We start from the raw sequence: 16,687 nt of genomic DNA, 5'->3' as shown, positions 1-16,687 counted from the left end.
AGAGTGAAAGAGGGAATTTGGAGCCCATTGCCATGGTCCAGTGGTTATTACCTACCAAGTCTGATAGGTAATTTCTTAGGTCGAAATAATGATATTTGTTTCCAAATATATTGAATGTGCTCTTGAACCTGTCTGTGTTTTTAGGAAAGTCGTGACAAGCGTTATCTAATCCAGAAACTAACAGAAGCCCAGAGGGATATGAGGAACCGGCTAGACTGACGGGGAGATGCTGCAGCGTGAGGTTTGCAGGCTGGCCTGGTGACCTGCCAGCCTACACCATCCACCTGAGATTTTAGCAGAAATTTTTAAATATATTTTTCTGGAGTTTGGGCCTTTCCTGAAAGTGGCTCCATTCGTGCAGCTCCAGTGCCTGTGTTTACATAACCCAGCCCCTGTTTAATGCTTTAGGGACTTAGAAAAGTAGGTTTGCCTGAGGCCCAGCAGCTGAGGCTCAACCAAGACACTGAAGCCATTGAAGCTTTTCAACCAAAATTGAGGAGAGACCATTTACAGTTTTACAAGCTTATTTGTATTGTCTTTTAAAGTTAACCGTAGAGGTCATCTATCCATGAGCCTGGGTTAGTTCTTTTGAGCCAGGTTCTGGGGGTTTAGGCTGAGAAATTTTCCTTAAGAAGTAGTGACTCTCTAGGATGGTTCTGTAGACGTAAAATGGAGACTCGATGTTTTTTAAATGGAGAAACCCTTGAATTGTGGTGTTTGGAACAGATGGTGGGAGCATGAAGAGGATGGTTATGTAATTTCAGCTACATGATAATATGTAATATGAGAATAATATTATAGGAGAGAAAAGCCCTTCCTGCTGTGTGAATAAGCAAGGCCCTGAGTGCCCTGGATTGAGCCCTATGAGGAGGGGAACAGCGGCAGGATGGCAGCCTGGATTTTGTAGCTTCCTGGGCATTTTGCTACAGCTTTGTTACTCAGAGCAAACTGCCTTTAAGGGCCTGGATATCCACAAACCTTCCGTCCCTCTAGTCCTGGGTTTGGGGACTTGGCAGAGTGCCATCAAGATTAAGAGGCAAAGTTTGTCTCTCAGTCTTCCAAAGGCCGTTTCCCTTCCTGCACTGAGGTCTCTGAATGACACTTCATGGTTGGGAGCCAGGCTGGAAAGGACCGTTGAGTCTTTGAGTGTTTGGCATGTGGGTTGCAGCATCAGGCCAACCTATGCCGGTGTACCGAACTCGACTGAATGCTGGCGTCTTAAATATACATATTCATATTTTTAAGGGCTGTTGTTTCTCTTGTGCTTAAAAATTTTAATTTTATTTTACAAAACATGCAGAGTATCTCCTCAAATTTCCGTTACCATAAAAACCGTATGCAATAAATACCTCATCATAAGCTTACCTGAAATTGATAGCTTTAAACCTTTTAATATAAGCCTAGATTATGGTTTAATGTAAGCAGTTTTCATTCTAATACCTTCAGAATCTTTTTCAAAGTACTGTAGTTTTGTAACGGACCATTTATGCCCTCCTTCTATTGTTTTCCTTCCTTTCACTGCCTCTAAACCTTTCCTGGGGGTAGCCTGGAATTTAAAGGTGGGTGCAGGTTTTAGAAAGCTGCTGCTGTGAAGAATATTTCCCACCCTCACCCCCTCCCCCCATTACTCAAAAATGATTGACTCCTTGCTCTGAGAAGCTCACCATAGTTAACATATTTCTGTATACTTGTCCCTTTGCCAAACAATTTTTTTTTTTCTGCTCTTCTACAGGTAGTATTAACACAGGATATTTTTATACCTATAAAACCGATGAGCTTTTCAAGCTTTTCTTATCCTGTTAAGGTTTATGAATTTTTAAGTCTAATAACTAGTATCATGGAATTTTGAACAAACAAAAGTTCATTCCATCCTCACTTTTAAAAAATTATAAATTGTTGGCATTTTTGCCTAGAGAATTTATATGTATAACATTCTTGCCTTCACCATGCTTCTGAGAACAGTCAAGTTTTCTGTGGTGTGTGTGTGTGTGTGTGTGTGTGATGGAAGCTCTGTTTTCTTTCCCTATTATTATACTGAAATATGCTAATATATTCATTTTAGTTAAATGCTGCTAATTTGCATACTTCTTACTTGAATGTTTTTATATATTTTGATAACTTTAATAACTGCAGGTGATGTCTGTATAATTGTTAAAGTGCAGCTCTCGCTAACAAATGTGCATTACAACTACTGATTAAACTATGTCTTGAAGGTTTTAAAATGTGATTGTGTGTGTTTGAATTCTTGGAGGCGTCTTGTTAGCAGTCAAGTGATCATGAAAGCTGTAACAGTTTGTAAAGTTGCTCTTTACCTTTTCCTAGAATCAGAGAGGAGAAAGAAGTGTTTAACTATAGAAAATCATCAAATGAGTGCTTTTAAGATTTGCTTTTAAGCCAAGGAGGGATGTGTGTGTGTTTTAAACTTAAAAGACATAAAGTTATTTCAAGACTCCCCATCCCACCTCCCAGAGGGAAACACTGCTAATGATGCTTATTTTATTCTCCCAGAAAATTATATGTTCAAACAGATATGTATCTGTAGTTGTATGTGTGATATTTATTTATCTATGAGCTTTTCCATTTTTTCTCCTTAATAACATCTTGAAGATCTTTATATGGAGAATAGTTACTCATTCTTTTTAATGACTACATGGTATTCTTCCACTGTGTCAGTGTATACTTTCATAATCATTCACCAATGCTGGATACTTAGTTTTCAGTCACTCCCCCTTCCCATCCCCCTGCCCCGGACCCCACACACACCTCATTACAAGTACTGGGAGCTGGAATTTTGAAAGTCCATGCAAACATTTCTCTTTTCTCTGTTCTACCCCATTGGCTTCAGGTTCTTGTTCTTTATCAAGATGGCCTTGCACTTTCTTGCAATCACAAAATATTCTAATTGCAGCAAAGGGAAGAATCCAGTTTGGCAAGTCTTTAGTTTGCATTAACTCTTAAGTTAGCAAAGTAAATTCCTGCAGCTACATATCTGATTGTAGATACCCACTTGAGTAAGTATTGGAGAAGAAAGGAATTAATTTCCTGGATGGCACTGCTAGGTCTGATCCCTAGGAAGACAGAACTTCTGAATGTGTCTTCTTTATATAGGGTGTTGCTTTATTAGTAAATTCCATTTGGTGTATTGTCTTTCCAATGCATGGGGTATGCTTGGGACATAGAATGGCTTTGTACTTGCTTAATTGTGTAATTTTGTACAGGTGTCTTTACCACTGTGAGATAAAGATCCCTTATCTTTAAAATGCAAAAATAATATAGACATTCACTTCTATTTTTGAGGATTGAATTAGGGAATAAAAAGCCTTTTCTTTATGAAATTTTGTATTCTCATTACAAAAATACTTGTTTAATATAGAAAATAAAGGGAACATTGAAAGCTACAGAGGAAAAAAAAGTAAAAATCATGTATGAGCAATGTTTGTGGACATCCACTGTTAATCTTGGCAAATTCCCTTTAAGGTAGAAAGAACAGAGTGAGGAAGGGAGGATGAAAAGAAGAGAAAGAAAAAAAATTGGTATTCTCATTTCTTTTTCATAAGTGTTTTCTCATTTTATCTGAAGTTCTTTATAAGCATTTCAGTAGGTTACATAACATCATACAGATGGATCACAATTTTTTTTTTTTTTAAGTTTTTGGCCGCACCCCATGGCATGTGGGATCTTAGTTCCCCGACCAGGGATCGAACCCACACCTCCTGCATTGGAAGGCAGAGTCTTACCTCTGGACCGCCAGGGAAGTCCCCACAATTTTTTTTAACATTCCCTTGCTGCTTAACATTTTATTTTCAAATGTCCCTGATAATAAATGAGACACACAAATCTTTGTCAATATTTTTTCCTTTTTTTTTTTTTTTTTGAGACAGAGACCTGGAAATGGGATTACAGCCAAGATTTTAAGGCTTTTGAGAGCTAGATTTACACTCAGGAGCTTTACATGAGAATGTTACAACACCCTCACTTTCACCAACTATTTGGATTTAAAAGGTATATAATAGTCAATCATAATTTTAAATTATTGCAGTGTGTTAATTTGAAAACAATTAGCAACATTATTTTACAATAGCAGTGTATCTTAAATATTTTATAGTAACGGGTAATTGAAACACAAAAGACCCCAAATAGCCAAAGCAATCTTTTTTTTTTTTTTTTTTTGGCTGCATTGGGTCTTCGTTGCTGTGCACAGGCTTTCTCTAGTTGTGGTGAGTGGGGGCTACTCTTTGCTGCGGTGCGCGGGCTTCTCGTTGCGGAGCACAGGCTCTAGGCGTGTGGGCTTCAGTAGTTGCAGCGCGCGGGCTCAGTAGTTGTGGCTCGCAGGCTCTAGGGCGCAGGCTCAGTAGTTGTGGCGCATGGGCTTAGTTGCTCCGCGGCATGTGGGATCTTCCCAGACCAGGGCTCGAACCCGTGTCCCCTGCATTGGCAGGCGGATTCTTAACCACTGCACCACCAGGGAAGCCCATAGCGAAAGCAATCTTGAGAAAGAAAAACGGAGCTGGAGGAATCAGGCTCCCTGACTTCAAACTATACTACAAAGCTACAGTAATCAAGACAGTATGGTGCTGGCACAAATACAGAAATATAGATCAATGGTACAGGATAGAAAGCCCAGAGGTAAACCCACACACATATGGTCACCTAATTTATGACAAAGGAGGCAAGAACATACAATGGAGAAAAGATAGTCTCTTCAGTAAGTGGTGCTGGGAAAATAGGACAGCTACATATGAAAGAATGAAATTAGAACACTCCCTAACAGCATACACAAAAATAAACTCAAAATGGATTAAAGACCTAAATGTAAGACAGGACACTCTAAAATTCTTAGAGGAAAACATAGGAAAAACACTCTTTTACATAAACCACAGCAAGATCTTTTTTGACCTACCTCCTCGAGTAATGAAAATAAAAACAAAAATAAACAAATGGGACCTAATAAAACTTAAAAGCTTTTGCACAGCAAAGGAAACCATAAACACGATGAAAAGACAACCCTCAGAATGGGAGAAAATATTTGCAAATGGAATAATGGACAAAGGATTAATCTCCAAAATATACAAACAGCTCATGGAGCTCAATATCAAAATAAACAATCCAATTAAAAAATGGGCAGAAGACCTAAAGAGACATTTCACCAAAAAAGACATACAGATGGCCAAAAGGCACATGAAAAGATGCTCAACATCACTAATCATGAGAGAAATGCAAATCAAAACTACAATGAGGTATCACCTCACACCAGTCAGAATGGCCATTATCAAAAAATCTAGAAATAATAAATACTAGAGAGGGTGTGGTTAAAAGGGAACCTTCCTGCACTGTTGGTGGGGATGTAAGTTGATACAACCACTATGGAGAACAGTAGGGAGGTTCCTTAAAAAAACTAAAAATAGAACTACCATATGACCCAGCAATCCCACTATTGAGCATGTACCCTGAGAAAACCATAAATCCAAAAGAGACACGTACCACAATGTTCATTGCAGCACTATTTACAATAACCAGGGCATGGAAGTAATCTAAATGTCCATCAACAGATGAATGGATAAAGATGTGGCACATATATTACTCAGCCATAAAAAGAAACAAAATTGAGTTATTTGTTGTGAGGTAGATGGACCTAGAGTCTGTCATACAGAGTGAAGTAAGTTAGAAAGAAAAACAAATACCGTATGCTAATGCATATGTATGGAATTAAAAAAAAATGGTAGTGATGAACCTAGTGGCAGGGCAGGAATAAAGACGCAGACATAGAGAATGGACTTGAGGACGGGGGGCTGGGGGAGGGGGAAGCTGGGGTGAAGTGAGAGTAGCATCGACACATATACACTTCCAAATGTAAGATAGCTAGTGGGAAGCAGCCGCATAGCACAGGGAGATCAGCTCAGTGCTTTGCGACGACCTAGAGGGGTGGAATAGGGAGGGTGGGAGGGAGGGGATATGGGGATATATGTATGCATATGGCTGATTCACTTTGTTGTACAACAGAAACTAACACAGCATTGTGAAGCAATTATACTCCAATATAGAGGTATATATATTAAAAAAAAGATGTATAATCCAAGGGTGTAAAGTAAAAAATGAAAGCCCCCTTCTCACTCTCCCAACCCCTTGAAGTTACCATTATTAAACGTTTTACTGTACATCCTTTCAGGTATGCACCTTTGATTTTTTGCCCTCATATACATTACACATTCGAAAAATTATTTCTGTTCCATAGATCCCTAGAAGTAGGATTGTTGTATCAGTGGATATGCATTTTTTAAAGTGTCCAAATTTTTTTTTCTTAAGACTTAATTTTTTTTACAGCAGTTTTAGGTTCACAGCAAAATTGAGGAAGGTACAGAGATTTCCCATATACCCCCTGCCTCCACACATGCACCGACTCCCCCACCAGAGTGATACATTTGTTACAATTGATGAGTCTACATTGACAGATTGGATATAGACTTAAAAGTAAGAAATATGTTGCTAAATCTTCCCTTCCAAACCCTTCCCTTAAGAAACCAATTTACGCCAATGTACGTTCTCACTAACAGTAAAGTGGAAATAATAATAGCAATAATACATGTTCTCTGTAGAAAACCTAAAAATAGAGAAAAGGAGTAGGAAGAAATTTAGTATGTCAACCCCAATACCTAGAGATAACACTAATGACCATGTGGTGAATTTCAGAATGTAATTTCTACTATTTTAAAGTGGTTACAAATAGAGAAGAATCTCCTATATTGGTAAAGCATAAAATACAATGGCTATGCCAGTAAACAATTCCTTCATGGTCCTCTTTCCCGGGAACTGAGGTGAGTAATCTTTACCCCGTCGGGATCTTTGAAAGAACAATTTAGCATTCTCATCTCCATGGCAACCCTTTACCCGGTCGGTCTCCTGAGTGATTGATAGTGATCGCATCCAATAGAATCTTTTCACTTGACGTTTCCAACCAATCGAGTGGAAGCAGGTGGCCCAGGGCGTTTCCACCGAGGCAAGAGCGGGTCGTATCTGCCTTACGTCGGCAGATACGTCATCAGTCTGCGCGAAGGGCACGTTTGCTCCGTTCAGGGAGTGGTTCCCCTGTTGCCGCAGCAATGAGTTGCGCCCGGGCGGCGGCGGCTTGCTGCCTGTGGCAGCTGCGCACGGGCGCCCCGAGGTCCCTCTCAGGTAAAGGGGGAGCATGACCGTGGCTCCGACCCGTGCCGGCGAGCCAGGGAATTTTCTCCTGAGGCTTGGGTCGGAGAGGTCACGGGGGAGACGTTCACTACGTCACAGGGCTGCGACGGAGCGCGACTGAGCGGCTGGAAAAGCGGGGCTAGGCCAGTAGTGCGCCGCGGGTCCGCCGGGCGGGAAGAGGGGTGGTTTTCCGCAGTAACCGTCTGGAGCGCCGGTTCCGGGTCGGCGCATTGGGGATGACCTAATTGCGCACCTGTTACGTGACGTCACTGCAGGTGTGGTCGGCGTTCCGGAGTGAGGACAGTTGGCGACCTTAAAAGTTTAGTGTCCCGGGGGGGTGGGGGGGTGTCCTCCTTGTATCCTTTGCTCAGGGCCTCGTAGGTGGTCCTACGACCAGCAGCGTCCGCTTGCCCCCGACACCTCCACCCCTCACCCCGGAGCTTGTTAGAAACGCGGATTCTCAGGTCCCTCCCCTGACCTACTGGATCGCTACGTTTGTATTTTAACAAGACCTTCGAATGATTCGTGTGCATTTGCAAGTTTGAGAGGCACCAGGGTATTGGAAGGAGCATCGAATTGGGAGTAGGGAGACTTGGGCTTGGATCCTGGCTCCTCCTTTCCTCATTTCATCCGAGCTGCCTCAGAAAATTGTGAGGTCATTTTCTCAAAGTTAAATCATTCGTGTACCACCTTCACGACTTTTGCCTTATAGCAATACCACTTGTATTTTGATTACTAAAGGTTTTCTTTGTTTCCTAAACCGTGTCCCATTTTTAAATTAAGTAATTTCACGGAAACTAGATCCTTATGGTAAACGGAAAACCAGTATCGCCTGTCCCAAGAAAAGTAATCATAAAAGGTAAATACGCTGAAAACAAGAAGTTATTGTATTAGATACTGTTGCCTACCAAGGCTTGAACCCAAGATCGTCTTTCTTTCTGGTAAGAAAGGGAGGTTAGCAAGTGTTAGGAAGGTGTTTAAGATGTGTCAGCTGTAAACTGAGACAATCTCCTTGATGAAGACAAAAGAGTTGGAAGAGAATAACTCTTGCTAAAAAACATGGGTGTTATTTAATGCATGTTCATAGCCACTTAAGGTCTTCCCATAAACCACATGAAATCTCCTAGGTACCATCATAGGTATGTGTTTCACATTTTGGGAAAACATGAATATAAAATGATGCATTTGAGAGCTTCTAGCACTGGGCCTCAATTTTATTATTTCTCAATTTTATTTTAAAGTGTGTGACAATGCAGGCAAAACTCAGAGGACTGTTGAACATGATTTTTAATGCTCCTTAGTTGAGCCAATACCAGAATAAGAATCATTCTTTTAGATTTAAAGAGTTACTTTGCTTCCTGTATTTCATTTTACCTTCATGATAACTCAGTAAGAAAGGTTTTATTATTGCGTGTTTTCCCTTAAAAAGGAAATAACCTGATCATTCCCAATTTTATATGTAAGAAATGGCAATTCTGAATTGTCTAAGGTCTCTGTTAGAGACAGAGTACGTATTTTCTGGCTCTAGCTCTGTGCCCCATCTGTGATCCATACTGTACTTTTTTTTCCCTTTTCCATTATGGTTTATTACAGGATATTGAATATAGTTCCTTGTGCTATATAGTAGGACCTTGTTGTTTATTTTATATATAGTAGTTTGTATATGCTAATCCAAAATTCCTAATTTATCCCTCCACCACCCCCTTTCCCCTTTGGTCACCATAAGTTTGTTTTCTATGTCTGTGAGTCTGTTTCTTAAATAAGTTCATTTGTTAATTTCTTAATAAGTTCACATTTTAGATTCCACATATAAGTGATAGCATATGGTATTTGTCTTTCTCTGTCTTACATCACTTAGTATGATAATCTCTAGGTCCATCCATGTTGCTACAAATGGCATTATTTCACTCTTTTTTATGGCTGAAGAGTATTCCATTGTGTGTGTGTGTGTGTGTGTGTGTGTGTGTGTGTGTGTGTATAGGTAGATAGACCACATCTTCTTTATCCATTCATCTGTCGATGGGCATTTAGGTTGCTTCCATGTCTTGGCAATTGTAAATAGTGCGTCTGTGAACATTGGGGTGCATGTATCTTTTCGAATTAGAGTTTTGTCCAGATATATGCCCAGGAGTGGGATTGCTGGATCATATGGCAACTCTGTTTTTAGTTTTTTGAGGAACCTCCATATTGTTCTCCCTAGTGGCCACACCAGTTTACATTCCCACCAACAGTGTAGGAGGGTTCCCTTTTCTCCACACCCTCTCCAGCATTTGTTATTTGTAGACTTTTTAATGGCCATTCTGACGGCTGTGAGGTGGTACCTCATTGTAGTTTTGATTTGCATTTTTCTAATAAGCAATGTTGAGCGTCTTTTCATGTGTCTGTTGGCCATCTGTTTGTCTTCTTTGGAGAAATGTCTGTTTAAGTCTTCCGCCCATTTTTTGATTGGGTTGTTTGTTTTTTTGTTACTGAGTTGTATGAGCTGTTTGTATATTTTGGAAATTAAGCCCTTGTTGGTTGCATCGTTTGCAAATATTTTCTCCCAGTCCGCAGGTTGTCTTTTCACTTTGTTTGTGGTTTCCTTTGCTGTGCAAAAGCTTATAAGTTTGATTAGGTCCCATTGTTTATTTTTGCTTTTATTTCTATTGCCTTGGGAGACTGACCTAAGAAAACATTGGTGTGATTTATGTCTGAGAATGTTTTGCCTATGTTCTCTTCTAGGAGTTTTATGGTGTCGTGTCTTAATATTTAAGTTTTTAAGCCAGTTTGAGTTGGTTTTTGTGTATGGTGTGAGGGTGTGTTCTAACTGCATTGATTTACATTTGGCTGTCCAGCTTTCCCAACACCACTTGCTGAAGAGACTGTCTTTTCTCCATTGTATATTAATTAGCAAAGATTAATTGGCCGTAGATGTGTGGGTTTATTTCTGGGCTCTCTATTCTATTCCATTGATCCATATGTCTGTTTTTGTGCCAATACAACACTGTTTTGATTACTGTAGCCTTGTAATATTGTCTGAAGTCTGGGAGGGTTATGCCACCAGCTTTGTTCTTTTTCCTCAGGATTGCTTTGGCAATTCTGGGTCGTTTATGGTTCCATATAAATTTTAGGATTATTTGTTCTAGATCTGTGAAAATTGTCGTGGGTAATTTGATAGGGATCACATTAAGTCTGTAGATTGTTCTGGGTAGTTTGGCCATTTAAATAATATTAATTTTTCCAATCCAAGAGTATCTATCCCATACTTTTTAAAGACACCTTGCAGAGATTATGAAAAGATAGAAATAGCAAATATTACAATACCCCACCCTCCACACATACTCCCAAAAAGCATTGATTAGGTGCCTGAATCTGGAAGAGTGTTGCAGTGCTAGGGAAAATTCAAGTATGTTTTTAATAGAAATATAATTCTACCCATCAGAAGTCAGCTGTGCGTTTGAACTCACCCTCATCCTATGCACTCAACCCCTTGCTATTTCTCAGTAAATGGTTTCTTAAAAATGAGTATTGAGGGATTTCCCAGTGGTCCAATGGTTAGGACTTGGCGCTTTCACTGCCGAGGGCCTGGATTCAATCCCTGGTCGGGGAACTAAGATCCCGCAAGCCATGGGGAGAGGCCAAAAAAAAAGAGTATTGAGTAGTCTTTAAAGTTCTTTCCCATTAACACGTTTCTGGGTGGGAGTAACAAAATAAAAGAACAAGCAAACAAGATTACTTTAAAAAATAGAGTCATCTCATCGTTTTCAATTTTAATTTTGGGGCCCCATCTTTCTATAAGGAGGCCAGACCGATGGAAGCACCAGTCCTTGGACTTGGAGGCAAAAACTTGAGACAAGTTACCTTGACTTTGTCAAATGTCTCAAATTGTTCTCCACATAAGAACATGGCCATGGACCACAGTGACCCACTGTCTGATGGCACAGATCTGAGTGGTACCTCACACCTGGCAGAACTTGGACTCCATCCAGTTTCTTGAGTCAAATATGCTCGGTGAGATGGAGCAGGTTATATGGAAGACTGGATTAAAGCTGGGTCACTATGCTTCGGACCCCTAATAGCCACTGCTCCTTTGTTTAGAGTTAGTCATTTAAAATCCCCTGCCTGAAAAGTTCAAATGCAGAACCCCCTCAGATTTCATCAGGCCTACCCCATCACTGTGTCCAAAGCACTCAAGCCTTTTTTAATGGGAAAAAAACCCAAAACTATAGATGTATCCAAAATGAGACTTTCTGCACATTGTGTGGGTGTTCGAGTTAGCCTAAATGAAAAGAAGTATCTATTAAACACACAGTAGTCATACGTAAGAGGCTTGAAACACATCTCAAGATGATATCAATACAGGTCAAAGTTCACATTACAAACTAAATGGTCTCTCTGAGTCTGTATTTCCACATCTGCAAAATGAGTTGATAACATCTTATACATCTAAACATGTTACAAAACTCTTCTCTGAGGGGAGAGAACTTTGGGAATGCCCTAATGTAAGCCTCAGAGATTACAGTCAAGGTGTTACTGTTAGGAGGTTTTTTTAAAAGACAAAATCTAATCTATCCTGAAGAATTTACATTTTGAAAGCAAGAAGAGTTCAGTTGAATTAATAAGTACAGTAATGAGATGAAACCTAAGCTCTAAGGCTAAATTCTCAAAGTCAGATGCCCACGGGTGCGGATATTTTTAAGAGAAATTAAATCTACAGTTCCGTCACCTTGGCTGCTGAGAGGATTTGTGCACAGAACTTTTCAAAACCATCAGTGGCCCCCTCCCAGAGATCAACTGGGGAGGAGCGTCCATGCTTTGGAGAGCTCCCTAGGGGGTCTGTGCAGCCAGGGTTGGGAAGGAGCAAGCCGGGACGTGTGGGTGAACTGGAGAACCGTGCCCATCTAGAGGTGGCTACCGTGTTAACTGCCTGGTGAGAAGACAGGATCAGTATTTCTAGATCATCATACACTTGGACTGAAGCCAGAGTCCAGATCTTTAGTTAAAATCTTCCATGTTTTAAATGTTGGTAACTAATTTACTTTAAAAAACAAAAACCATTGCAGGTTAAACAGAATACACCTGTGGGCGTACCCAACCTCTGGGGAGCTTATTTGTGACCTTCGCTCTAAGGTGCCTCTTTCTTCTGTCTATGAAGGAAACATCTCAGTTTTACCCGAGAGTAATGGAGAATAAACACTTGCGTTGCAGCTTATGGAAGAAGAATCAGTGTCAGATTTTGCAGTTCGGGAATGACCTTAGACAGTATCAATCGGGCAGCTGTGGATCGAATAATCCGGGTGGATCATGCAGGGGAATATGGAGCGAACCGCATCTACGCAGGGCAGATGGCCGTCCTGGGTCGGACGAGCGTCGGGCCAGTCATTCAGGTGGGCGCCTCTTTATCTCTGAGTAATGAACCGCATTGGGTCATGCCTTCTCAAGGGAGATACTGTTGTCCCCAGGCAAGCAAGAATTGGTTGTGCGGGTGGGGGTGGAGGAGTAAAAAGCATATTCTTTTTTTATCAAGCACATACATTTAGTACATAAACACATACAGTATATCTGTAGTATTAAAATGTCTTGTGGGGGGCGGTGCGGGCAATAAAAAAGGGCTGAGAGTCATAGCGTTAAGTAAAAGCGCCAGTTGTGAGACGTTGTGGTCCCGCCCACAGTGCCCATAGTGGAGGCCAGTGGAGATATTTTATATTTTATACTGAGAGGCAGACGGACGGGCCTGGGCTTTATAGTCACACAGACCAAGGTTCACATTCCAGCTCTCTCCCAGTGTGACCTGGGGGAAGTCACATGACCTCTCCATTTCCGTATCTGCAAAATGAGCTGATAACAAACACCTCATTAGGTTTTGGTGAAGAATAAATGAGCTGGTGTAGAGTGGCTGATACCATGCCTGGCATGTAATAGACACTTAGCACATGTTAAATTGCCTGCTCTGAGCCCTTGGGCAAGTTACTTAACCTCTCTGTACCTCACTTTCTTCATCTGTAAAATGAGGATAATAATAGTTTGTCCTTCACAAAGCAGTTGTGCAGATTAAGTTAATTACGTATGTAAAGCTATTTGACAGCACTTGGCTGTAGGACATACTCTTAAGTGTTAGCTATTATAATCATTCTCCCTTTTTTCTTTGATGTAAATGATACTTACATTTCTGGCTGTCTGAAAGGAACTTATATAAAAGGTAATATTCTGCCCTTCTAATTTTGAAATGGGCTAAACATCTCATTTCTTTTGGGTGTGCGCTCTTGTCCTTGAATAGGCGCATTGTGGGTCTGAGGAGCTTCTTCTGGCACCATGGTTTGGGATCCGCTTGTCTGGAATTAAGATAACAGATGCTTCTCTTGGTTTGCTGTCACTCTCTTCTCCGTAGTCTGATGTTTAGGGTTTTTCTTCGATGATTCAAGGGGACTGGGAGAAATAGCAGTTCTCATCATTTTCCCCATTTTGCTTCCTTTACCCCACATGGGCAGGGCATTAGTTTCCTTGGTGTATAGCAGGCGGTCTTTGTGGAATGTTTGCATGTCTTTGTTTTTATGTTTCTTACAGAAAATGTGGGATCAAGAAAAGGACCACTTGAAAAAGTTCAATGAGTTGATGGTTGCATTCAGGGTGCGGCCAACCATTCTGATGCCCTTTTGGAATGTGGTGGGCTTTGCACTGGGTATGTGTCTGTCCAGAAGAGCCTATGTGAGCTTAGGGATTTGGGATGATTGAATCATTAAATAACCACTTCTACAATTCTTGCTGTGTCCTCTTACAACCTTTTAATTTACTTAATATTTTTCTGAAGTTAAATTGACTTTTTTTTGCTTACACTTATTTAAGATAGAATCTTAAAGTCTGTACTTTTATAAATAGAAGGTACAGTGAAAATAAATACAACAGAGAGGAAAAAAGCTAGAGCAATTCAGTTGTAGCCAGATGATGTTCCCTGATGAACGTTCTAAACCTGAGATCTGCCCACTCCTAAAAAGGGAGAGTCAGGGAATTCCCTGGTGGTCCAGTGGTTAGGACTTGGTGCTTTCACTGCCGAGAGCCTGGGTTCAATCCCTGGTCGGGGAACTAAGATCCCACAAGCCACGAGGCACGGCCAAAAAGAGAAGGGTGGCGGGGGGAATGTGGTGTAGAGGAACCCAAAACACACTCACCCTCAGTGAAGACTCGTCCTGCCATAATCGGAAGGTTAGAAAAAGCATTGAAAAAAGGACATTCTTACTATGTGATTCAGGGTTTAACACTGTGATCTGGTACCACCGAAAACCATGGTTTTCAAGGGTGGCAAGTTGCTCCTGAGGATGCTTGGCAACATCTAAAGACATTTTTGGTTGTCACAACTGGGGATGCCACTGGCACCTAGTGGGTAAAGGCCAGGGATGCTGCTAAACAGCCCACAGTGTTCAGGACTTTCCCCCACGACAAGGAATTATCCAGCCCCAGAGTCCAGGGCGCCAAGGTGACAAACCCTGACCGCAGCTGATCTCCATCCCCAGTGGTATCAGCCCCATCCTTTGCCTTCTGGATCTGACAATTCCAGGTGCGGGAACTGCCCTGCTTGGGAAGGAGGGCGCAATGGCCTGCACAGTTGCTGTGGAAGAGTCCATAGCACACCACTACAACAACCAGATCCGGATGCTGATGGAGGAGCCTGAAAAATATGAACAGCTTCTTCAGGTATTTGACTGTGCTCTGGAAGGGGCTGCTGGGGGGGAAGGGCAGATATGCAGTTTGGGAAGAGGAACAAAATAGAGTGTTAGGGAATAGCAATGCCTCAGAAACCTAGGGCAGCACCTCATTTTAAAAGCAAGCAAACTGAGGCAGCTGAAGCCGTGTGCCCTGTCATGTGCTTGGGCAGAGCTGGGACTGAAACCCGTGTTTCCTGAGCCCAGACCTGTATTCTCTCTGCTTCCGGATCATTGATAGATTCTGAGCAAATGCCATGAGTACAAACCCTTCAGATTAACTAAATGAATATCCTCAGAATAATAAATAAATAAATAAATATCCTCAGAAATTTTCTACAGCAAGTAAGGGAACTGTTTAATTTTTTTTGAAGCTAAGTCAGTTGCCAACCACCTGTTTCTGTAAATGAAGTTTTGTTGGAACACAGCTGCACCCGTCTGTCTGCATGTCCATGGCTGCTGTCCCCTCTACGATGGAAGGAAGAGTTGAGTTGTTGTGACAGGAACCTTACAGCCCAAAAAGCTTGAAGTACTGACTCTGGCCCTTTGTAGGAAAAGTTTGCCTACCTGTGTCTTAGATGATAATATGAGGCTTTAGCCTCCAAAATAAGTCAGAACAGCAGGGAGCTGGTAGGCTGACTTGCTTCCATTTCTGTTTCCTTAATCAGGTGATAAGGAAATTTCGGGATGAAGAGCTTGAGCACCATGACATAGGCCTCGAACACGACGCAGAACTGGTGGGGACCCCCGTTTATTTACTGTTTGCTTGTGGTGGCACCTTATTTGGAAGGATGAGGGATGGGAAGGTTTCTGTTCCCAGAAAGATACAAAGTGGCTGTGAGACAAAGAGAACCAATACATTGCTTGACAGAAAGCCAGCAAATGCCTTGCTCCCAGCTGGGAATCTTATTTCTTGCTTCTCTTCCTTATCCTTTTACCCAGCACTTTCTCCCTTTCAGGTGAGAAACGGTTGGGTCAAATGTTTTGGCTGCAGCAGAGGCATTCCAATCTTTTGAATAGGTTTTTTTTTTTCCCCAATTAAAATAAATTGTTTCTTAGATCTTATTACTTATCCAGAGAAGTCCCAACCCTGCCATGCCAGGCCTGTACCTTACAACTGAAGGTGAACGTAGAACAGGTTTCTTTGGTTTGCTTATTGTTGTTGTTTTTAACAGGCTCCAGCGTACGCTGTTCTGAAGAGCATTATCCAGGCTGGATGCAGCATGGCAATATATTTATCAGAAAGACTGTAAAGTATGTCCACTTTTCCTTGTGTATAAACGATGATAGTAATTTAACAAGTGACAGTGGCAGAAAAGGAAACGTACAGTTACTGTTCTGTGAATTTGTTAATAAACTGCGAGAGGTTTTTTTGTTAATGAAATTCTCCAGTGTTGATTTTTCTCTGTGCTGCTTTATGGCCATAAGGCTGACAGTTCACCAGGTGTGTCCAGATTACAGCAAATGAAGCTGGTCCTTGTTTGGTCTGTAGTTAATTTTTTCCTAAAGCATTAAGAATGAATCATTAAGAAAGTAACAGAAATCTTCAAGAGAAAAAAAGTGAGTTTACTGGTAACACAAAGTAATTTAAAACACAGTGATGTTTAAGCTTGACCAAGCAAGACTGCTGAGCCCATCAGGTAAGCGGAAGACTGACTGACATTGTTTTTATTGTGAATTGTGGGTTTAGGGCAGGTTACTTCCATCAGAGAATATACTAAATTGTGGATTATTTGTGAAGTTGAATTATAATCATTTCCTTTAGGTCTGTTCCCAAAAGAATGGACCAAAACAGACTATAATTTTCATACTTTGTTGAAATCTTTTATGAT

The 16,687-nt window shown here is 41.1% G+C and overlaps 2 protein-coding genes across 12 annotated transcripts in view; both read left to right on the top strand.

Moving 5' to 3' along the window:
- TMC7 (transmembrane channel like 7) overlaps positions 1-2,205 on the top strand; it is a 53,281-nt gene extending 51,076 nt beyond the window's left edge. For all 6 annotated transcript variants that reach the window (XM_036826480.1, XM_036826479.1, XM_036826481.1 and 3 more), the window contains one exon: positions 145-2,205. In XM_036826480.1, the coding sequence (XP_036682375.1) occupies positions 145-219 (75 nt within the window). In that variant the 3' untranslated portion in view covers positions 220-2,205. The remainder of the gene's footprint in view (positions 1-144) is intronic.
- A 4,822-nt stretch (positions 2,206-7,027) lies between these two features.
- On the top strand, positions 7,028-16,257 carry COQ7 (coenzyme Q7, hydroxylase). 6 transcript variants are annotated; one of them, XM_036827299.1, is made up of 6 exons: positions 7,028-7,170; positions 12,367-12,545; positions 13,723-13,837; positions 14,711-14,847; positions 15,524-15,592; positions 16,031-16,251. In XM_036827299.1, the coding sequence occupies exons 1-6, from the start codon at positions 7,098-7,100 to the stop codon at positions 16,106-16,108; spliced, it is 651 nt and encodes a 216-aa protein (XP_036683194.1). In that variant the 5' UTR covers positions 7,028-7,097; the 3' UTR covers positions 16,109-16,251. The 6 variants fall into 6 exon arrangements, with proteins under 6 accessions (XP_036683194.1, XP_036683198.1, XP_036683199.1 ...); XM_036827303.1 differs by having other exon boundaries at positions 7,036-7,170; positions 12,314-12,545; positions 16,031-16,257; XM_036827304.1 differs by lacking the exon at positions 7,028-7,170 and adding an exon at positions 7,251-7,322 and having other exon boundaries at positions 16,031-16,257.
- Positions 16,258-16,687: the final 430 nt, after the last annotated feature.

Source organism: Balaenoptera musculus, chromosome 15 (assembly GCF_009873245.2).
Source record: "Balaenoptera musculus isolate JJ_BM4_2016_0621 chromosome 15, mBalMus1.pri.v3, whole genome shotgun sequence".
Classification (NCBI taxonomy): Eukaryota; Metazoa; Chordata; class Mammalia; order Artiodactyla; family Balaenopteridae; genus Balaenoptera; species Balaenoptera musculus.
Note: the sequence above shows the minus strand (reverse complement) of the source record. Positions and strands in the feature narration are given on the sequence as shown.